The sequence below is a fragment of the Squalius cephalus genome (assembly GCF_949319135.1).
Source record: "Squalius cephalus genome assembly, chromosome: 21".
NCBI lineage: Eukaryota > Metazoa > Chordata > Actinopteri > Cypriniformes > Leuciscidae > Squalius > Squalius cephalus.
The window spans coordinates 33,891,432-33,916,575 of record NC_137142.1 but is presented as its reverse complement, the minus strand read 5'-3'; the positions used below and the strand labels follow the sequence as shown (position 1 = coordinate 33,916,575).

At 35.8% G+C, this 25,144-nt stretch overlaps 2 protein-coding genes across 2 annotated transcripts in view; both read left to right on the top strand.

Moving 5' to 3' along the window:
• Positions 1-10,249, top strand: part of nid1a (nidogen 1a) — a 43,242-nt gene extending 32,993 nt beyond the window's left edge. The window contains exons 17-20 of the mRNA XM_079855639.1: positions 55-212; positions 937-1,060; positions 5,262-5,374; positions 9,803-10,249. Coding sequence (XP_079711765.1) covers positions 55-212; positions 937-1,060; positions 5,262-5,374; positions 9,803-9,933 — 526 coding nt within the window. The 3' untranslated portion in view covers positions 9,934-10,249. The remainder of the gene's footprint in view (positions 1-54; positions 213-936; positions 1,061-5,261; positions 5,375-9,802) is intronic.
• Positions 10,250-12,274: 2,025 nt separating this feature from the next.
• Positions 12,275-25,144, top strand: part of lyst (lysosomal trafficking regulator) — a 120,912-nt gene continuing 108,042 nt past the window's right edge. Inside the window, exons 1-2 of the mRNA XM_079855637.1 lie at positions 12,275-12,317; positions 12,846-13,091. Of these exons, the coding sequence (XP_079711763.1) occupies positions 13,011-13,091 (81 nt within the window). The 5' untranslated portion in view covers positions 12,275-12,317; positions 12,846-13,010. The remainder of the gene's footprint in view (positions 12,318-12,845; positions 13,092-25,144) is intronic.

Below are 25,144 nucleotides of genomic sequence, written 5' to 3'. Positions count from 1 at the left end.
TTCTGCATTGAAATAGTTATTGGGAAGTGTTTTCAATGTCTGTTTCTCCATCAGCTACATCTACTGGGCCGACTGGAACAGGGACTCCCCTAAAATTGAGATGGCTTACATGGACGGCACAAATAGGAGGGTCCTGGTCAAGGATGACTTGAGCCTCCCCAACGGTTTAACATACGACCCTCGGACGTCTCTGCTGTGCTGGGCGGATGCTGGTACGGCTCCAGTTCAGAGAAACATTCACTTGTGCAATAAAGTCACAGCTGTTTGAGCCTCTCGGCAGGAAAACAACTTATTTTGATCACTTGTTTAGCTCCGTTAAAGCCACAAACTCCATAAAATGTTGGGGTGTAACGATATCCTCATGTCACGATTCGATACTGAACTCACGATTCGATATTATTGCGATACTCCAAGACATATGATAAAAGGTTAACTAAAATTGTACTGTTGATTAAAATGCTAAATTTGATTTTACATTGTGTGTGTAAATGAATATTCTTGGACTTGTTGCTGAAACCCAAAGCACAGGACAATAGAGACGCCAGAATAACAATATTCATGATTCTGAAGCTGAAAATACAGAATTATTTTTGATGAATATGCTTTCACTGTCACTGTCTAGATATATTTAAAATAATGTTGTCACTTTTTTCTGGTAACATCAGATATTTGGCATTATTAGGACACACAAATATTCCCCTATTGAATTATTATACATTATATTCAACATTATACATAGTAGTTTAATGTAGACTAAAACTCTTAAAACTTTTAATTTTGGGTGAACTATACACAATACATAGTCACTATCCACGATACATATTGTTACATTTTTGTATTGCGATTGTGACACGATATGTTGTTACACCCCTAATAAAATGCTTTGCTTGGTTGAAACGTTTGCGTTGATGGTGATGTTTGGTGTTTTTGATGCAGGTACACATAAAGCGGAGTGCATGAATCCGCAGCATGGCAGTCGGACGCAGCTTATGGAGGGAATCCAGTATCCCTTCGGATTGACTACTGATGGAAAGAACCTCTACTACACTGACTGGATGAGGTGAACTTTCCTTTTAACAGCTTTATGCTTTTGTGAGAAGTTAAACGTAGTCAATCATTTTATCCCTTAAAACTCATCTTTGATCACCAAAATGACATATTTAAATGTTTTTTCCTTGGAAAAATGTGTCTTAATGCCTTAAAATATCTTGAATGTAACTCGACACCCTTGCCTCATTTAGTATGCGCGGTTCTATGAATATGCAAATGAGCCCCGCCTCCACTCACTCGCTCAGCTCAGAGATCCTTTCATTGACGATCACACGTTGATTTGATTGGTTACAAGGTAGTTTGTGACATCAGAAACACCAGCGATTTCAAACTGTGTTTTTGAAGCACATGATTTGTCTTAAAGCATATTAAAAACACCTTATAGACATATAAACAACATTAAACGCTTGATTTTCACCACAGGGGGACTTTAACTGAATCAAGTGAAAGGTCGGTTTGTTAGTTTTTTGTTGAGTTTTTGAAAGAAGCCTTATCTGCTGACCAAGACTCAAAAATACAGTAAAAACAGTAATGTTGTGAAATATTATCTCAATTTAAAGGTGAAGTATGTGAGATTCTTTGCTAAAATACATTCTGTTAACCCATATTATTGTTCATTGACTACTGTCAGTATCCCATTCATAGGCTTATCTCACCCAAATTGTAAATATTGAGCCTCAAAACATTGAGAGCAGCCTACTCAGATCTGTCAATCTCTTTCCAGCTCAACCAATAGCAAGAGTTGTGGGCGTGGCTAATATAGCAGGCGGAGCCAGAGGGTGTTTCGCCGCTGTTATACTGGAAAAATAAATCAGTTACACGGGTGTAAGCCAAATTTTGCGGCATTTAGACCAAATACTTTAGATACAAAAACAGTGCACTCATATTACTTACGATGAATGGGAGAAAGTGCAACAAGCAATATGGCAGAATAAGTCCCGCCTTCTAAATGAAAGAGCCAGTTGCCGACTGATAAATTCATCGAGTCACTGCTGTTAGGAGAAGATTAAACAGGTGCAACACTCTTCAATAGATACTTAGAGGGTTAGTTCACCCAAAAATGAAAGTTCTGTCAGTAATTACTCTCCCTCATGTTGTTCAACCCCGTCAGACTTTCGTTCATCTTCAGAACACAAATTAAGATATTTGTGATTAAATCTGAGAGCTGTCTCACTCCTCCATAGGCTTCTCTGTTATTGAAACTTGCCGGCCCAGAAAGTTAGTAAAATAGAGTTCAAAGGTACAGCACGCACATCCAAAACAATAAAACTGGGTGCTGGGCAGACAAGTAGTTGCAAAGGTAAACAATGAGTCCGCACACCAGAAAATGCTCCTTAGCAATTTTAATGGTTGCTCACCACGTGGTGAGCAACCATTAAAATTGCTAAGGAGCATTTTCGGGTGTGCGGACTCATTGTTTACCTTTGCAGAAAGTTAGTAAAGACATCGTTAAAATAGTCCAAGTGACTACAGTGGCTCAACCTTAAGTTTATCAAGCGACGAGACTTGGACTATTTTAAACATTGTCTTTACTAACTTTCTGGGCCGGCAAGTTTCAATAACAGAGAAGCCTATGGAGGAGTGATCCAGCTCTCAGATTTAATCAAAAATATCTTAATTTGTGTTCTGAAGATGAACGAAAGTCTTACGGGGTTGGAACAACATGAGGGAGAGTAATTACTGACAGAACTTTCATTTTTGGGTGAACTAACCCTCTAAATAGATACTCTGATGTGTCGAGGGTAAACGGCCTCAAACTGTTGTGCCGCTTTGTCCAAAAATGCACCCGGTGCAGATACTCATTTTATATTAAGTGGCGTTAAGTACTATGTACTTACATTGAAAAATAAGTACAATGTACTTTTTGTGTTCATGTTGTATTGTAAAACACTTTTTCTGCTATTGATGTGTGATACGGGTAAAGTTAGGGACAGGTGTGGTGGATTGGGTAGGTTTAAAGTGTAAGAGAAGGGTCAACTGTGTAATTACAAATGTAATTACATAAATTAATTACAGCTGTAATTACATTCAGGAAATTTTAAAATGTAAGTACAATGTAAAAACATGTAGTTACACAATAAGTACATTGTATCAAATTATTAATTTCAATGTAAGTACATACCGTAGTACTTAACGCCACTTAATATAAAGTGGGACCGATACTTTGAATGTGTTTATTATAAGCAGGACACTTGCGTTTCCCATGACACATAGAAACACAGCTAAAAGTATCCCTTATATGTTGGACCATTTATTGACAGTAGCCTACGTTTACCTCTTGAGACATGCCGTCACAAGCATCTGTCAGATCTGTGTTTGTGATCTTTGAGTTGTGGGTGTGAAAGGGGTATTTTTATTTGTGTAATTCCGCTAGATGCCACTAGTGTCGCAGAAACTACATGCTTCACCTTTACAACAACTGTTTTCTATGTGAATTTATTGTACAATGTAATTTATCATCATTACTCCAGTCTTCAGTGTCACATGATCCTTCAGAAATCACTCTAATATGATGATTTGATGCTCAAGAAACATTTTTGATTATTATCAGTTCATATTTTTGTGGAAACAGTGATGCATTTTATTTTTCAGGATTATCTGATGAATAGAAAGTTCAAAAGAACAGCATTTATCTGAAATAGAATCTTTTGTTACATTATAAATATCTTTACTGTCACTTTTGATCAATTTAATGCATCCTTGCTGAATAAAAATATGAATTTCTTAAAAGCAACTTACCGACCCCAAACATTTGAATGGTTGTGTATTATAGGAGAATAATATGAATAATGTGAACCGCACTGTGCAGAAAATCATCAGATTTGGTCTGGGTGGTGTTGATGGTGTTGTTTGTTCATGGTTCAGAAAGAAAGGTCAAGGTTCAGTCCACTAAAGCTGTGAGCTCAACAGCTCTGTTCTTCTGAGGCCTTGATGTGTCCGTTCGCCAGCACAGATTCCCTGAACGGCAGCAGACACCGGTTTGGCGCTTTAACCCTGAGTGTGTTTGCTATGCCGAGGTCGGGTCAAGAGGCCTGTTTCAAGGCTAGTTGCAGCTGTGTGCGATTTCACAGTGGCCTCTCTCTGATCTTCCTCTCTGTTCGTGGACAGTCATGATGGAGCTTATTATAGCAATTGAGAACAATGAGCAGAACAAAAATAACTCGTCAGTATACTGAGAATTTGGGATAAAAATCTCTTTATCACAGTCCACATGTTGTCACGTCCTGCTCCAATTAGTAGCTTAAACTAAGGAATTTGTTTATGCATTATAATCAATGGACGGAGGATAGTTTTGAGGAGAACATTAAACTAATTTAGTTTAGCTTAAAGTCCCCCTGTGGTGTAAATCCAGCTTTTAATGTTGTTTATGTGTCTATGTGTTGTTTTTAATATGCTTTAAGTCAAACCATGTGTAAATTCATAAGTCGACAGCATTGCTGAGTATTTTCTCTTTAAAACTGCAGTGAACCAAAGACAGTCTCAAAAACACGCTTTGAAATCGCTGGTGTTTCTGACGTCACAAACTACCTTGTAACCAATCAGATCAACGTGTGATCGTCAACCAGTGGATCTCTGAGCTGAGTGAGTGAGTGGAGGCGGGGCTCATTCGCATATTCATAGAATCGCGTATACTAAATGAGGCAAGGGTGTCGAGTTACATTCAAGATATTTTATTTTTGGAGGAATAAACGCTTAAATATGTCATTCTGGTGATCAAAGATGAGTTTTAAGGGATAAAATGATTGACTACGGGGGGACTTTAAATAACTAGCAAAGTTGTTGTACTATAATTTCTGGCAAATATGCAACAAGTGGATCATTAATGAGTTAGAATCATTAAGATTAAATCTTAATTATTTGATATAAAATACAGTGAAAATTGTGATTTAAATTTAAAACAGCTGTTTTCTATGTGAATACATTTTAAAGTGTAATTTATTCCTGTGATCAAAGCTGAATGTTCAGCATCATTACTCCAGTCTTCAGTGTCACATGATCCTTCAGAAATCACTCTAATATGAGGATTTGATGCTCAAGAAACATTTATGATTATTATCAGTGTTGAAAACAGTTGTGCTGCTTCAGAAACCGTGATATACTACCATTCAAAAGTTTGGGGAAAATAAAATACTCTTCATTATTCATATATACTGTACACTCATAAGAATAAAGAGTTGTGTGTGTGTGTGTGTGTGTGTGTGTTGGATCAGGGGTGCTGTAGTCGTGGTGGATCGCTACTCTAGAAGAGAGGTCGATGAGTTCCAGCCCCAGAAGCGAACACGTCTGTACGGGATCACTATGGCACGCGCCTCCTGCCCCTCTGGTACGATTCCTCCTCCTCATGGGTTTCACTTCATAACTATAATCATAACAATATTAGCATCACACCAGTACACAATATCGTTCTGTTTTATCATCTGTCTCTTTAAATCCTTTGACTCTGAAAGCAGGATGGATTCTGATTGGCTGTCACTGTTTTTATCGTTCATCATCTGGAAAAAAAATCTCTTGGAAAGATTCCAACCATAATCTTTCCAACGATATAGTTTCTCTGTGCCGTTATCATAATAGTTGTGGTGTGGATTCTGCTATTCTTTTATATTTAGAAGTTTTTTTTAGAAGTCAAGTCACCTTTATTTATATAGTACTTATATAATACAGATTGTTTCAAAGCAGCTTTACAGAGATAACAGGAAAATAATGCAATTTAAAGCTCTAAAAAGCACATCCATCCATCATAACAGTAATCCATACGGCTCCAGGGGTTAATAAAGGCCTTATGAAGCGAAAATATCCATATTTAGAACTTTATAAATTATAATCACTGGATTCTGCTAACGATCGGATGTGAGTCTAGTTCCAGCGGAAGAGTGACCTCTGACCCCACGCATGACGTATGCGTGGGGTAAGATTAGGGGAGAACTGACGAACACAGGTTTATTATTATTATTATTATCATTATCATTATTTATTATTCAGAAGGCCTTTATTAACCCCCTGAAGACGTATGAATTACTTTTATGATGGATGGATGCGCTTTTTAGAGCTTCAAAAACTCAGACACTATTTAATGCCATTTGGAAGAGCCAGGATATTATATAATATAACTCTGATTGTGTTCGGGTGAAAGAAGAAAGTCATGAGCGCGAGTAAATTATGGGATAATTGCGCGTGAACTAACCCTTTTTATGTAACTAGTCAGATGATGTTCAGTTAATTCAGGACTAGAACAACAAAGTTTCAGACAGGGTGTTTAACGCTCTAGAAACTGTATATAACTGGTTTAAGTCGGTTTCTGGCTATTTTTTATGTGAAACAGGTGTTGCTTTTCATATATTAATCTTGAACCCCTAAAACAAAGGTGGGAATGATGGTAAATACCCACAACAGAACACTTTTGTACCATTATCAGGGTTCCTACAAGGTGCTTAAAATACTTGAGGTACTTGAATTTGACTTTTGGAAAACCCTTGAAAATAGCCATATTTACGAAGACGTACTTAAAAAATGCTTGACTTATTTAAATACAATATATGAAATTAAAATCTTTCCGAATGCAATCTTTTCACGCAAAATTAACATAAAATTTTTACCCCATCAGACCTTTTCTAAATACGAAGTATGCCAACATTATAATATAAAATATTATTTATTGAACAGTAATAGCATTATAAACTTTGTATTTAATATATATATTATTAAATCCATTGTAAGATGTATTTTGTATACCTTCCTTGTATCTGTAATTTGAGTTTAAAAAATCCTTAAAGGGGTCATATAATGCCATTTTTGTACAAGCTAATATGATTCTTTAGGGTCTAAATTAAAAGTTTGTAATATACTTTAATTAAAAATTCTCATTAGTATTGTAAGAAAACACTCATTTTACCTGGTCAAAAACAGCTCTGTTTTCAGCACGCCGTTTCAGTGCATGTGTCTTTAAATGATAATGAGCTCTGCTCACCCCGCCCCTCTGTTCTGTGCGTACACAGTTTTAATAACACAATAACCATAAAGCGTTGTTCATTATAAACGAGGGATTATGAATTATATTGAGAACGTCGTACATAGAAAACATGCCGTAATGTACCCTGAGTGTAAACAGCCGCATTCATCATGAAGCGTGTAGCAAGCGATTTGCAAAGATTAATATAAAGATTAATATAAAGGTTAATAAAACGTTACACTCACTTCTTCTGGAGGTGCAGCAGGAACACGAATAGTTGGTACCGATCCTTTTTTCAGGAGAAGCTTCTTAGCAAAACCAGCTTTATACTGACCCTCGTTTGTAAAGCAGTCTGGTGTGTGAAATGATTCGCGCAAACATGAAAGCATTGACGTTGATCGTGGGGAATATTCCCTACGAAAACAAACTCAGCCACTGCGTCTTCAGCGGTTCGGGTTTAGGAACATCAAATTGGCTGTTTTCCTTATTACACCCAAGAACACCACAATCGCTTAGACGCCATTCTCCTCATAGACAGTGCTCCAGTGAGTATCAACAATGACGCGCGGCGCGGACTATGATGACAGACAGCTCGCTCACAAGCGAGGGCGTTGCTGTCAATCACAAATCGTGGGAGGGGCGTCCGACCGTGTGACATCACACGGTCGAACGGCTTGATTAGAGACGGGAAAACATATAAGGAGATAAAAAAAAAAACACTGGATGGATTTTTATCATTTTATGATGGTTGTGTACAGGCACTGCCAACACACATTTCAGTACAATCAACTTGTAAAAGTGCATGTACCATTATATGACCCCTTTAAAAAATCCTAAAGATATTGTTTGATAAGTGCGATCTCTGATTGCAGTTCTTGAAAACTAAAAAAGTAGTGCTTGGAAGTCCTGGAATTTCTTTTTACAGAATCTGTACGAACCCTTAAAGGAGTAGTTCACTTTAAAATGAAAATTAGCCCATGATTTACTCACCCTGAAGCCATCCTAGGTGTATATGACATTCTTCTTTCAGACGAATACAATCAGAGTTATATTAAAAAACATCCTGACTCTTCAAAGCTTTTCTTCCAATGGCAGTGGATCGCAAATAAACAGATTGAAGCTCAAAAACGTGCATCCATCCGTCATAAACGAACTTCACACGGCTCCGGGGGGATAATAAAGACTTTCTGAAGCAAAACAATGAGTTTGTGTAAGAAAAATATTCATGCACGTTTTCGAGCTTCAGTCTGTCGGTTGCGATCCACTGCCATTATAAAACTGGGAAGAGCCAGGATATTTTTTAATATAACTCGGTTCAATTAATACTGAACTGAGCTGATGACTTCTTTCAGACGAATACAATATTCGTCTGAAAGAAGTCATCAGTTCAGTTCAGTATTTATTTATCCCCGTAGGGAAATTGTGTTTGCAATGTACACTCACACAGACATTTGTTCTGACATATATTCATATATTTAAATATGAATACATAAGAAAATAGTCTAATAGTACACCTATTTTAAACCTATTTTTTAAACATCTAGGGACACAATATCGTTGGCCTGATGGTAGCAATTCAGAAGTATAGGATAGAGGGTGCCTCTTATCATTCACAATAATGTTAGCCTTGTTTAACACTCTTCCTTTATATATGCTCTCTATACTCTCTAACTTTATTCCTAACAATTTACTTGCTGTTACTACCACCTTCCCCAATGATCTCTTCTGGGCCTCAGAGGCATCACCATACTCACACAAAACGACACAGTGCTTTCAATAAAAGCCCCATAAAACATTAACAGTATTCTACTATGGACATTAAAGGACAGTCATTTAGACAGTAATACAGTACAGGCCAAAAGTTTGGAAACATTACTATTTTTAATGTTTTTGAAAAAAGTTTCTTCTAATAATTGGTTTTCAATTTATTATACTTTAAATTATCATTTATTTCTGTGATCAAAGCTGAATTTTCAGCATCATTACTCCAGTCTTCAGTGTCACATGATCCTTTAGAAACCATTCTAATATTCTGATTTATTATCTGATTTATGATTTATTTATTATTTATTAAGTTGGAAACAGTTCTGCTCCCTAATATTTTTTAGGATACTTTGATGAATGAAAAGTAAAAAAAAAAAAAAAAAGTAAAAAAAAAAAAAAAAGCAGCAATTTTTTTAAAAATAGAAATCTTTTGTAACAACAATATACACTTCTGGTCAGTAATTTGGGGTCAGTAATTTTTTTCTTTCTTTTTTTAAAATAAATCAATACTTTTATTCAGCAAGGATGTGTTAAATTGATAAAAAGTGATATTAAAGAAGATTTATATTATTAGAAAATATTTTTTTTTTTTTGAATAAATGCAGTTCTTTTTAACCTTTTATTCATCAAATATATTAGGCAGCAGAACTGTTTCCAACACTCATAATAAATCAGAATATTAGAATGATTTCTAAAGGATCATGTGATAGACTGGAGTAATGATGCTGAAAATTCAGCTTTGCATCACAGAAATAAATGATAATTTAAAGTATAATAAATTGAAAACCAATTATTTTAATTTGTAATAATATATCACAATATTACTTTTTTTTTTTCTGTATTTTTGATCAAATAAATGCAGGCTTGATGAGCAGAAGAAACTTCTTTCAAAAATATAAAAAATAGTAATGTTTCCAAACTTTTGGCCTGTACTGTACATCTAGGATGATTTCAGGGTGAGTAAATCATGGGCTAATTAAAAAATAAAGTGAACTAGTCCTTTAATGCCGCTGACATGAGATGGTCAATGTTCCCCATCAGGTCAAAACTACTGCTCGACCAACAACGGCGGCTGCACACACTTATGCCTGGCGACTCCTGCTGGCCGATCATGCAGATGTCCAGACGACGCCGTCGGACTGGGGTGTGTGGAGCGGGACGGCAGGAACTGAAGAAGACTCAGTCACATGACCCTTCATCTGAATCTGGTGTGAAGCTCCGTCCTTCATGATCACCTGAAACATGCAATAAAGCCACACTCTCTATTACAGATTTTGAAATGCATCCTCGCCTTAAACACGCTCATGGTGCTTTAAAGAGCAAATACATGCTAATGAGGTCATTGTGAATATCTCTAACAACTAACATTATTACCCCGATACTGAGAGTATCCTTTCTAAACAAATAATGACACAATTGTGACATAACCTGATATAAATACATGTTTACACATACAACTGTTCAATAAAATCATATTTTGTTTATTTAGCCTTGTCATATTTTTGTGTGTTGTTCAAGTGCTTGTTTACTAATTAAAACTGTGTTTTTATTTGCTCACACACGTTCAAACCTCTCATGCTGACTGTGAGAATGAGTCTCAGAAGGGAACACGGGTAAATAAAGCACTTTTGCACAGGAATGGCCAGCAGAGGGCAACAGCAGACTAAACATCAGGTGACAAGATTACCCCTCCCTTTGAAAACCATATAGTCTGGTTATTCTTTGCTCATATCTTGACTGTTCAGATCATTAATTACATCATTGCATTCTATTATTATTTTACATTTAACAATTATCAAGTGTTGCCGCTGAAATAAATCATGCATTTCAGATGATTTATGATAACTGGAAATGTAATAGAAGTAAATGAGTAGAAGTGATGAAATATATATATTTTTTTAAGAAACAAGCATTTTGTTCTCAAACTCCCTTTCTGTCGTAATAATGGAATAAATAATGAAAAGTCTGAAAAAGAAACATTTTGAGATGAAAAAATTAATAGTGATGCATTTAAGTGTATACAAACTAATGGTCAAATCGATTAATCATGTCACAAAAGTTTGTGTTTATATATGTGTGTGTGTATATATATATATATATATATATATATACATACATATATATATATATATACATACATACATACATACATATATATATATATATATATATATATATATATATATATATATACATATATATAATTGTGTGTGTGTGTGTTTGCTTATATAATGTGTGTGTGTGTGTGTGTGTGTGTGTGTGTGTATATATATTAGGGCTGTCAAACGATTAATCGCATCCAAAATAAAAGTTTGTGTTTACATAATATATGTGTGTGTATGGAGTATAATTATTTTCTATATATAAATACACACACATGCATATATATTTAAAAGAAAAATGTGTTATTTATATATAAAATATTTATATATAACATAAATTATATATAATATAAATATATATACACAGTATATACATGCAAATATTTCGTAAAATATATACATGCATGTGTGTGTATTTATATATAGAAAATAATTATACACCGTACACACACATATATTATGTAAACACAAACTTTTATTTTGGATGCGACTAATCGCGATTAATCGTTTGACAGCCCTAAAATACATATATATGTATATATATATATATATATATATATATATATATATATATATATATATATAAATAATATACATACACACAAATATAAACAAACTTTTATGTTAGATGCGATTAATCGCAATTAATCGATTTAATGGCACTAATACAAACATTTTCCGTTATATGATTAAATACATGCACATACAGTTCATAATATTAGACATTTATGTTATGGATAGTTAAAGTGTTTCATAGCTAGTATAAGGGAAAATTCAGATAATTACTACATTGCAAAAGACCTTATAATTTTTAGATGATGAAAAAAATAAGAAATACAACAACTGGATACAGAATTACAAGAACAACATATGAATATGATCGATGTGCAATTGAATATTAGTTTTGATAGATCAGGATGATATATGAGTAAATGTATGACGTTTAATGCGTGAAGATGACTCGAACACTTCAATAATTTATGAATCTGTACAAAAGAATGGTGACATCATGGAACAGTGGCTCAAATCTGATCAGAGATCAGACTCAAATTACGTCCGAATAATTTAATGCTTCGGGTTTTAAAAGCACTCCCGCAAACATCCTCTTATTTTCATAATAAAGAGGAAAATAAAGAGATGCCCTGTGACTGGCGAACATTTTTGTGACGGAGAGCAATTGCGTCATCACGTCAGCCCCGCCCACACCGGGAACAAGAGACGCACGCGCGTAAGCCCCGCCCCTACAGGGGGGACACGATTGGCGTCATCAGAATGACTGGTGAGAGGGAGCGTCCTCAGAGGCCGCTGATTTGATTGACAGGATGTTAGCGTCTACTCAACCAATGGCTACTTAGGATTCTGTTTTGTGGGCGTTATTTCCTGTACTGTTTTGCATGTCATTTTTTGTCTTCTAAATTGCTTGTGTATATGTTAGAAGGAAGACCGGAGACGAGGTACGTAAATTGTAATTGTGTTTAACACGTCTTAAACGTTACGTTCAGATGAATAATATGGCTACAGTGATTAAAATGGCTGGTTGGAATTGTGCAACCTCATAATAGAAAGAAGTAAATCAATGAGTGTTAGCCTAAGCTGTGCTGCGGGATATTCTGCGTCTGCTGTTGCGTGAAATGATCCAGATACACGCAAACATGAGTTGCTGTCTGCAGATACGAACCAAACAATCTTTATTTGTTCTGGTTAATGTATTTTTTACTGGTTAATTCACGCTAATGTTGACACCGAAGCTAATATAAGTGCCAACTTGTATTCAACAGAAAACAGTGTACTCTGATATCACTGCTTCATTTGTCTGTTTGCGCTGTAACTTGACAGCAACTGTCAGCTGGATGTAATAAACTGACAGGAATAACGTACTTTTTACGTCATTGAATGCTAACTGTAATTTGCTGATGAATGGTGCAGTGCAGAGCTCAATTCGCGCCAGTCGTACATTTAAAAGTTCTATTTCATCTCTGTAGGTAGTAACGGATTCAACGGACTTTACATCTCTTAATCTGGATGGAACCCTAATGAAATGACATGAAACGTTCCCGCGTATGCAGTTCAAATTTACCCGCGGGATTTTAGAGCTTCTGTTCTGTCGCTGCTGTGGATGAACCGGAGCCGGTGTCGGTCACCTGGACATGGCCAGCTCACACCTGGCTGATCTGTCCCAGGCCTGGGACAACTACATGGACTGCCGTGCACAGGGCGCAGATCTGCAGGTGAGCACTAGTAGACGACAAACTTTCTTTGTGGGCTTGTAAAAGACTTGCTTGAAAGCATTGAAGTCTGAAAGCAATGCAGTTTAAGCAGAGATGTGAAGATTTAAAGCTTTGTGGTTGCTAGGGTGTATTAGACGGGCATTTCCAGTGGATTTTTTAAATATCTTGAATTATTGTTTTTAGAAAACAACCATCCATCCCTTTAAAATAAGCACTGTGATGCTACTACAGTGTGGTTTAATGCAGGGTTTTCAATATTTTAGATGTCACACAGACCTCTAAATAATATGATCATAATCATTCGAGGGACCCCAAACCAAAATTTTAAAGACAGCTAGCCTATATAAGACTTCCGTTCATCTGACATCTATGCAACTACCATTTTGATGCTTCAAAAAGTTCATAAAGAGATCATAAAACAAATCAAAATGAATTGAGTTTTTTAGTCCAAATTTTCTGAGGAGACTCTATCACTTTATATGATCAACAGATTGAATTTAGGCTTTTATTCACATAAAAACTTTGATCAGCAAACATAAACTGAAGCTCAAACAAACCTGCTTGATGTGCGAGAACAAACCTTTAGCGGAACGCTCAAACGTGATGCATAACACGAGAATGAACCTCATTGGTTCTTGCAACACGAGAATGAACCTCATTGGTTCTTGCTGAAGCTCAAACGTGATGCGTAACACGAGAATGAACCTCATTGGTTCTTGCGCAACACGAGAATGAACCTCATTGGTTCTTGCTGAAGCTCAAACGTGCTGCGCAACACGAGAATGAACCTCATTGGTTCTTGCTGAAGCTCAAACGTGCTGCGTAACACGAGAATGAACCTCATTGGTTCTTGCGCAACACGAGAATGAACCTCATTGGTTCTTGCTGAAGCTCAAACGTGCTGCGCAACACGAGAATGAACCTCATTGGTTCTTGCTGAAGCTCAAACGTGCTGCGTAACACCAGAATGAACCTCATTGGTTCTTGCGCAACACGAGAATGAACCTCATCGGTTCTTGCTGAAGCTCAAACATGATGCGTAACACGAGAATGAACCTCATTGGTTCTTGCGCAACACGAGAATGAACCTCATTGGTTCTTGCCGAAGCTCAAACGTGATGCGTAACACGAGAATGAACCTCATTGGTTCTTGCGCAACACGAGAATGAACCTCATTGGTTCTTGCTGAAGCTCAAACGTGCTGCGCAACACGAGAATGAACCTCATTGGTTCTTGCGCAACACGAGAATGAACCTCATTGGTTCTTGCTGAAGCTCAAACGTGATGCGTAACACGAGAATGAACCTCATTGGTTCTTGCGCAACACGAGAATGAACCTCATTGGTTCTTGCCGAAGCTCAAACGTGATGCGTAACACGAGAATGAACCTCATTGGTTCTTGCGCAACACAAGAATGAACCTCATTGGTTCTTGCTGAAGCTCAAACGTGCTGCGCAACACGAGAATGAACCTCATTGGTTCTTGCGCAACACGAGAATGAACCTCATTGGTTCTTGCTGAAGCTCAAACGTGCTGCGCAACACGAGAATGAACCTCATTGGTTCTTGCTGAAGCTCAAACGTGCTGCGTAACACGAGAATGAACCTCATTGGTTCTTGCGCAACACGAGAATGAACCTCATCGGTTCTTGCTGAAGCTCAAACGTGCTGCGTAACACCAGAATGAACCTCATTGGTTCTTGCGCAACACGAGAATGAACCTCATCGGTTCTTGCTGAAGCTCAAACGTGATGCGTAACACGAGAATGAACCTCATTGGTTCTTGCGCAACACGAGAATGAACCTCATTGGTTCTTGCCGAAGCTCAAACGTGATGCGTAACACGAGAATGAACCTCATTGGTTCTTGTGCATCACGAGAATGAACCTCATTGGTTCTTGCTGAAGCTCAAACGTGATGCGTAACACGAGAATGAACCTCATTGGTTCTTGCGCAACACGAGAATGAACCTCATTGGTTCTTGCCGAAGCTCAAACGTGCTGCGTAACACGAGAATGAACCTCATTGGTTCTTGCTGAAGCTCAAACGTGATGCGTAACACGAGAATGAACCTCATTGGTTCTTGCGCAACACGAGAATGAACCTCATTGGTTCTTGCCGAAGCTCAAACGTGATGCGTAACACGAGAATGAACCTCATTGGTTCTTGTGCATCACGAGAATGAACCTCATTGGTTCTTGCTGAAGCTCAAACGTGATGCGTAACACGAGAATGAACCTCATTGGTTCTTGCGCAACACGAGAATGAACCTCATTGGTTCTTGCCGAAGCTCAAACGTGCTGCGTAACACGAGAATGAACCTCATTGGTTCTTGCCGAAGCTCAAACGTGCTGCGTAACACGAGAATGAACCTCATTGGTTCTTGCCGAAGCTCAAACGTGCTGCGTAACACGAGAATGAACCTCATTGGTTCTTGCTGAAGCTCAAACGTGATGCGTAACACGAGAATGAACCTCATTGGTTCTCGCACGTCAAGCAATCATGCTTCAGCTTCCGTTTAACACAACTGATGTATGCGTTGATGAATGTTTATATGTGAATAAAAGCCTTAAATTAAATCTCATCATATAAATCGATCGAGTCTCTTCAGAAAAATTAGGCTGAACGCTCAATTCAAATGGATTAGTTTTACGATCTCTTTATGAGCTTTTTGAAGCATCGATCGCAGTGGTAGTTGCGTAGCTGTCAATGGAGGCACAGAAATCGCTCAGATATTATTAAAAATTATCTTCATTTGTGTTCCGAAGATGAACGAAAGACCATTGGGATTATCCATGATAATTACAAATATTTCTACATGGTACATGTCCAAAAAACACTTGCATTTTTTTTTTTTCCAGTGAAATGTTCAACAGAGAGAGAAAAAACACATGGTACTACAGTGGATGGGATATATTTATTGATGCAGTCATAAGCTTTTTAACAAGAAAACATGTAGATATTACTTTCATAATTACTTCAATACTTCCAGAGATATCCTGCTTAAGCACTTCTTAATCATATTTGCCGTATGCGTACCTGTTGACAGCAGCTGTCATGGAGCGACGGCCAGGAATATTTCAGATTATATTGACTGTTGGTTTGATTCTCCCTGTACTTTGCTAGTCGGGCGTCTGATGCAGAACTGCCTGTGAATTCAAGTGTGGTTTTTATCATAAAATGCACAAGCAAAGTGTCAGAAAATGATCACACTAGACAGTCTGAGAGACATCAGCGCATTTAGGCTGAGATCAACGTGTGGGATTTTTGATTCGCAGCAGATAAAACACGAGCAGATTGACACGTCGTAGAAGCAGATTAGGTTATTAAAAGCATGTTGGCCTAATCTAATGCACTTTGTGTCAACTGTCTTAACGAGCTTTTATTATTATTATTATTATTATTATTTACTTTTTCTCAGATAAACATTACATTTCAATCAGATGTACATCAAATGCTATATATATCGAAATATATTCATATCAAAAACATACACACACAACATACAAATATATGCCCATATATACACAATACAGGCGTGTTTGCCGTACATCTACTCATCTAATGTACGGATTTAATTAGTGTTTTGAGATTGAACTGTGGAGGTGTTTGTTTTTACAGACTTTCTCTTTACTGAACCCTGAACTTACACATGAGACATCCGAGGAAGAGTCTTTATGTAATGATGTGGGTTTGTGTGTAGTTTCTGAAGGTTTTGGGTGTAATGATTTCTGCAAGGTACCATTGTTCAGACAGACAGACAGTCCCGCCTTCATCAGACTGTTGGCCACTGTACAGGGTCTTCTTGTCTTGTATTTATGTAAGCGAGTGGGTGTGTTTCTGTTCACGTGTGTTTGTGGCTGTGTGCTTTGCGCTCTCAGTTTCCGGCCGTATGGTTTCACTACACAACAGTTCTTGTCAACGCTAAACGCTGACACCGTATCACTAGTAAACCTTGTGTGACTGAAGACTGTGTCTCCTTCCCTGTTGTGATGCTGTTTCTGTTTATCCATCCAGTTGGTTTTGAAAGATTATTTATTGTCACTCATCAGGTAAACTGCTCATTTACGCTTGTATGATGGAAGTTGGCATTATTTAGGATACTAAAACTAAATAAACTCTATGCATATAGCAGACTCGTATACCTACACTTACTATTGGTACTGTATAAAGTATGTACTGTATAGGGCTGGAAGATTAATCGGAATCCTAATCATTTCCTTCAATTATTATATAAATTCTAGGGCTGTTAAATGATTAATCGCGATTAATCGCATCCAAAATAAAAGTTTGTTTTTACATAATACGTGTGTGTACGGTGTATAATTATTTTCTATATATAAATACGCACACATGCATGTATATATTTAAGAAATATTTGCATGTATATACTGTGTATATATATTTATATTATATATAATTGATATTATATATAAATATTTTATATATAAATAACACATTTTCTTAAATATATATATGCATGTGTGTGTATTTATATATAGAAAATAATTATACTCCGTACACAGACATAAATTATGTAAACACAAAATTTTGGATGCGATTAATCGCGATTAATCGTTTGACAGACCTAATAAATTCACAAAGATAAGAAATGCACACTTTCATTAGAAAAAAAAAATCCCACCTTTAATAATCTAGCATTATTTACAGTACAAACCTTGTCAGTGAACTAAGAGGGCAAAAAAAAAGTCCATTAATGATAATAAAGTAAAATGTTCAATTAATCAAGATTTTGATTTTAGGTCTTATCGTCCAGCCCTAGTACTGTATATTATGCACGCATGCATGTGCATTTTCTCTATAAAATTCACAGTTTATCAATGTGTATAACCAAAACACATAACAGAGACTGTATCCCAAAATGCAATGTACTTGACCTGACCTTTCATTTCCAGTGTGAAACATCAAAACATCAACCTGTCAGAGCCATTTTGTATGAGATGAAGATAAGTTATGTATATAATAAACGTTCTGTTTATTATGAGCATGTTGTGCAGTTTTGTAGTTTTCCACATTGTGCTGTTATTGTTATAGCTGTGGTGTGGCTTTCCCTGTTCTTATTTAAAATTAACTTTTTTTTAGTGTGAACATGCCTTTAGATGTGAAAGTTCAGGTTTGAAGCATGTTGAGTGCGCTGATAGAGTGCGGTTGGTGAAACCGAACGCTGGAGAAAAAGGTCATCCGTTAGCTGGATGTGCTTCACTAACCACACACTTTTCCATTGCACTACAGGCTGTTATTTCATTGGAAGACACTTTCAACATTTCAGTGTTGCTTTAAATCAGTTGTGGTTTGCTTGAGAAGTGTTTAAGATGAGATTTGATAACGGAGATGTTGTTCACTGACAGGATGCCTGCATGTCTCACTTCTTGTTGCTTTTTATGTCTGTACAAGTACATTTCATTTGTACACTTTAGGAGAGAGTGTTTTTTTTCCTCTACACTGAATTGATTGATTGTGGGTGAGTTTGTCATTTCCATTCTCATTTGTTGTGGTTCAAAGGTTTCATGCGAGTGTCTAATGTTAATGTGAAGAGTCCTGGTGAAATAACGGGTTTGATGACTTGTATTCTCTTGTGGCAAGTTTGTCGAGCTGTGATTGAGAAGTCTCTGGTAGTTTAATCCGGTTTCCCTGTCAAGTCTGTCCATCAGTCGTCACAAATGACATCTAGATACACTCTTCCCATTGAGCTTTAAACAAACAGTTCAACCAAAAGTGAAAGTTGTGTCATGACATTTACTCGTCCTTATGCTGTTGCAAAAAAATGGTTTTAGGACACAGAAAATTATCCAGTTTGGAGTTAATATGTGGAGATTACAGAGATAATCTGATATTCTGACTGGCCAAATACTTTAGATCTTTACTATTGGCAACAATTGGGTGGTTGGCGTGACTTTTGGGAAGTTCACATGTCAGTGTCAGTTCATCAGAGTTAATCAGAAACATGAGTTCTTAATTTTTGCATCAACTGATCGATCTCTTCAGATCTTTCTCTGAAACGGCAGCGGTCAAATGTTTAGACACAGTGACTTCTTTAGATCAGAAGATTTTTAAGGCTGTGACTTGAGAGAATCATACTTTTTTTTTAATTTTTTTTTTTAAGTTTGTTAGAACCTGGTAGTGTGTTTCTCATGCAACTGTATTGCTCTGCTCATGTGATTTAAACAAACATCTGCAGAGATAAATATGAGAGTTCATTCTTTAACCCTTAAAGTCCTCCTGTAGTCAATAATTTTATCACCCAAATTATATATTTAAAAGTTTTTTCCTTGAAAAAAATCTTAAAATAGCTTGAATGTAACTCGACACCCTTGCCTCATTTAGTATACGCGGTTTTATGAATATGCAAATGAGCCCCGCCTCCACTCACTCCCTCAGCTCAGAGATCCACTGGTTGACGATCACACGTTGATCTGATTGGTTACAAGGTAGTTTGTGACGTCAGAAACACCAGCGATTTCAAAGCGTGTTTTTGAGACTGTCTTTGGTTCACTGCAGTTTTAAGGAGGAAATACTCAGCTATGCTGTCGACTTATGAATTTACACATGGTTTGTCTTAAAGCATATTAAAAACACCATTTAGACACATAAACAACATTAAACGCTTGATTTTCACCACAGGGGGGCTTTAAATGCATAAATGTTTCACCCATATCCGGATCTTTATTGACTCGGATCTATATCTAACACAGATGGATCTCTACCTGTCGCGATAATATAAAACTCTCCAGAGTCCTGATATTAGAGTAACAATTACAGAAGGATAAAATAAAGCGTATTTTGTTACCTTTTGAAGCTTGGAAGGGTTCAGTTTGAGCAGAGGTTTTTATACCATCATCACTGTCCTCTTCAGAGCTAATTTTCCAGCGCATTCACCTCAAACATATTGTCATTTTCAACATCTTCAAAATCAATATTTTGATCATTGACAGCTTCTTCTCCAGATCCACCTCAATGGACACCAATATTTGATTGCGTTCAGTACTTGCTCTGCAGTAAATCACTGAGCCATTTCAAGTTTTGCTGATGATGCTTTCTATTCTTTTGTTTTCTGCTTCATCAGTGTGTGTATCAGACATTGCCACCTACTGGTGGCAATAAAGGTGAATTGCATTTATTCAGTCATCAAAGATTCAATTATTGTTGACCAGAAAAAAATATACTTACACTGTTACACACCTATACATATTTTCATTCTTTTATAATTTTATGATTTTTTTCCCCCTCATTATATTGTTTATAATGAATTAATTGAGTAATACTAAGAAGGTTGATGTCTAACTTTAAAAAAATGAATGAGGAGGAGGGTAGTGAATGACTTCCCGGTCCACAGGCATTTCTAAATCATGTTTAAGCAATCGTTTGGTTCAACATCCTGTGTTTCTGCTTTTGGAAACTCTTAAGCGTCTATCCTCTCCGCCGACGCCCCACTTTCGGCCAGATTGCACATTTTGCTCTGTGGATGGATAGTTAATTGACTCAACCCTTGAATAATTCATCTCTCTCTCTGGTGAGTCACATTTCTACCGCTGTCTTACTGAATGTGATGTAATAGATGCACGTTGCAACTGTTGTGCGATTACTCATTTTTACCAGTCAACTATCGGTTTAGGAAAGTCCTTGGCTCAATGTTTACATCACACTCTTAAAATGTTCTTTTTGGGCATAATTGATGGATCCATGAAGAACTTTTAACCTCCATGGAATCTTTCCATTGCACAAAAGGGTTTTTATAGTTGAATAAAGGTTCTTTAGATTTTTTAAATGTTCCTCACACTAAGAAAACAATGTCATTGCTATGAAACACCCTTTTTTGGAAGGTCTTTAAGAGTGTATGTACATTTTTGTGTTCAGTTTCAGCAGCATTTGCTGATAACTTGATTCGTTTCCAGAGTCCAAATATGCTCAGGTCATCTCAAATGTCTGCATTATTAGCAGGTTTTTGCACACAAATTCAAGTTCACTTTATTTTAATGCATTAGTCCAAATATGTGACCCTGGATCACAAAACCAGTCACAAGTCGCATGGGTATATTTGTGGCAATAGCCAACAATACATTGTATGGGTCAAAATTATGGTAAATTATAGTAAATTTCCTACAGTAAATACATACATTTTTATAATATATATATTTTTTGTGAGTGGATGCAGCAATATCGAGAACTTTAAAGTCTATTTTCTTAATATTTGTTTTTTTTTGCACCCTCAGATTTTCAATAGTTGTATCTCGGCCAAATATTGTCCTATCCTAACAAACCATACATCAATGGAAAGCTTATTTATCCAGCTTTCAAATTATATATAAATCTCAATAAATAAATAAATAAAAATACCCATATAACTGGTTTTGTAGTCCAGGGTCACATGTATTTGGCCATTACAAGTTTGCTATTAATAGTAATGTCACACAGCCTCACTTGTGGTCCGAGGAACTGATTGTGGTACAACTACGCCACACTGTTTTACTGTAGTACCTCATACCGCAAATCTTCAAGTCACTAAACGTCACTTCACAGGCACGTAATCGACAGGCTTCTCCGAGTTGTTCTCACTTCTGCATTTTACCATCCTGGTTCCCGGAGGAATGTGGAACTCAAAATTCTCCTCATGATGCTCATCATAAAAGCAAAGACCAGAAAATTAGATCAGTCACTATTATGACCGGAAAAAACATTACACAACAGTCATGCTCTGTAAGAACCGGGTCATATGGCACAAATGAACTGGATTTGGAAATACATCGAGCTTGAGAAGTAGATCCACTTCAAAAGGACAATTTCGCCAACTTTGGAGATCACTGAGTGCATATACTTCTTGTTGGTACAAAAATATTTTCATAACTCTGTTTCACTGCAGTGTTGAGGAAAGTTACTTTTAAAATGCGTTACTACCTGAAAAAAGTAACTTAATACATTACTTTTTGCGTTTCTTTTTTCTCATCTGGACTGTGCTTGCTTGTTTTGTTTTTTTAATAACAACAGCAACAACAAAATAAACCGTTCTATTTTTGCAAATGTAAAGGCACTTTCACGCCTCAGGCTAAGGGAAATGCAAATTCACACCTGACTTTGTTTCATAAGTATTTGTATTCTTTAAAATCCCCCTTGTGGTGAAATTAAAGCTTTTAATGTTGTTTATGTGTCTAAATGGTGTTTTTAATCTGCTTTAAGACAAACCATGTTTAAGTTCATAAGTCGACACCATTGCTGAGTATTTTCTCCAGTCTCAAAAACACGCTTTGAAATCGCTGGTGTTTCTGACGTCACAAACTACCTTGTAACCAATCAGATCAACGTGTGATCGTCAACCAGTGGATCTCTGAGCTGAGTGAGTGAGTGGAGGCGGGGCTCATTTGCATATTCATAGAACCGCGTATACTAAATGAGGCAAGGTGTCGAGTTACATTCAAGATATTTTTAAGGCATGACGAATTTCTTTTTTAAGAAAAAAAAAACATTTAAATATGTCATTCTGGTCATCAAAGATGAGTTTTAAGGGATAAAATGATTGACTACAGGGGGACTTAACATATTTAATTATTGCAGGTTTTTCGGCGCCGATGGCCTCGTGGTCAGCGTGCCGACATGTAGCGCCGCTGTGCTCGGGTGGCCCGAGTTCGAGTCCCGGCTCGTGGACCTTTCCCGATCCCATCCCCCGTCTCTCTCCCACCTCACTTCCTGTCAACTCTACTGTCGTGTCGCAATAAAAGGCAAAAATCACCAAAAAAAACAATATAAGAAAAAAAAGAAAAGAAAAAATTATTGAAGGTTTGCATAATATCCTGAGTTTGCAATTCACAGTTTTTTTTTTTTTTTTTTTTTGAGTGACATGAGTAAATGCTCAAATTTAGTCTAGAACTACAATAAACCATCATGTGAACACAACACCACTGCACTTCTTACTCACGATTTCTCTCCACATGGACAAGAGAGCTGTCAGTCAAAAAAAAAAAAAAAAAAAAAAGGAAAACAAAGTAACTTGCTTTACTTATTTGTAAAAGTAACAGATGTTTTGTTGTAAATTTAAAAGTAATGTGCTACTTTACTAGTTACTTGAAAAGTAATCTCAAAAACTCTAATTACTTGTAATGCGTTACTGTATTACTGTACATGCAAACTAGGGGTTCAGTAGAAATTGTATTCTGCACACATGCAGCTTTAACTAGAAATGTGTTGATCTTATCCTCGACATCAGTTCTGTCTCATTTCATGTACGAAACACCACTAGCAAAAAAGAAGAACTGCTTTTTGCATTTTTGCTTTTTGACCTCTTTGCAGTAGCAGAAGAAAAATGTCACTTCTGCAAACCCACTGTACGTATTCTGCGACCGACTCGATTTAACTGTACCTAAACTTAACTGTGTGACTTCCGTGCAGCATGTGTGTCTGAGCTGTGGAAATGAGGTGATTATCAGGCGAAAGAAAACATGATCAACGGCAGTCTCTCAACCAGTAATTAATTAGTGCTAAAATTACTCAAACCCAAAGAATGAGCTGTGAAATAAACAAGTGCATTATTAGAAAAGATGTGCTTTTGCGTTCTTCAATGTATAAAAGCAGTATTGAGCATAAATTATGGGCATGTGAAATTACTGTAACAGGTACTGTTTTTGCTAACTAAAACTATTAATATAATCGGTTTTGTTAATTGGAATAAAGCTGAAATCAAATAAAATTAGAAATGTTGCTTGGAAACTAACCTGAAAAAAAAAAAAAAAGTAGGGCTGTGAAAAGATTAATCACATCGAAAATAAAAGTTTACATAATATGTGTGTGTAATGTGTATAATTATTTTGTATATATAAATACACACACTTGCATGTATATATATTTAAGAAAAATGTGTTATTTATATATAAAATATTTATCTATATAAATATGTACAGTATATACAAGCAAATATTTCTTAAATAAATACATGCATGTGTGTGTATTTTTATATATATATATATATATATATATATATATATATATATATATATATATATATATATATATATATATATATATATATATAAAAATATAAATATATAAATATACACACATGCATGTATTTATTTAAGAAATATTTGTATAAGTACATACATATATATATATATATATATATATATATATATATATATATATATATATATATATATATATATATATATATATATATATATATATATATATATATATATATATATATATATATATATATATATATATATGCAAAATAATTATACACAGTACACACACATATATTATGTAAACACAAACTTTTATTTGATGCGATTAATTGTGATTTAATCTTTTCACAGGCCTAAAAAAAAAAGATTACTGGGAGTATTAAAACAACTAAAAATAAAGATAAGTAATATTAAAAAGCTGATCAAAATATTAAATATTAAAGCACATGACAAAATTACTTAAAATTAAAATATAAAAATAAAAGCTAATTCAGAGTATTAATAAATATACTATAGTTGGATAAAAATAATATTAAGATAACACTGACTACAGGATAGCCTGATAGTCCTTTAGTTGTAATTGAGTTATGGGTTATGAGTCTTTTATAAAGTTGAATTGCCTAAATTCACTGTTAGAATGTGTTCGAGTTTGTTTGATTTAACCCGTTTTAATTTGTTTTAAATATCACTTGCATTAGTTGTGGTGGGATTATCATCTGTACATTGATTAAAACCATGTTTTATGTTGCAGTTCCTGAAAAAGTCACCAGCAAACTAGTTTTACTAGTTTTTTTGTTGTTGCAAACCTCACTGAAGCTAATGAGATTCATTGACGTGCTTTAATTCAAAATACAACTTTACTGGCAATATGCATATAGTGTATGCGTTAATTAAATTAGATTATTCATAATTAATCTTTGTGCTTCGATGCTTGAGAATCCAATGTAACCTAATGTGTCTGTGAGTCTAATGCGTTTACATTAATATCATCAATCCCGCTGCTGTTTTATTCATGTTTTCTGGAGTTCACTAGTGTGACTCTGACACGAAACACAACCCTTTCCTGTAAAAGGCTGTTTTT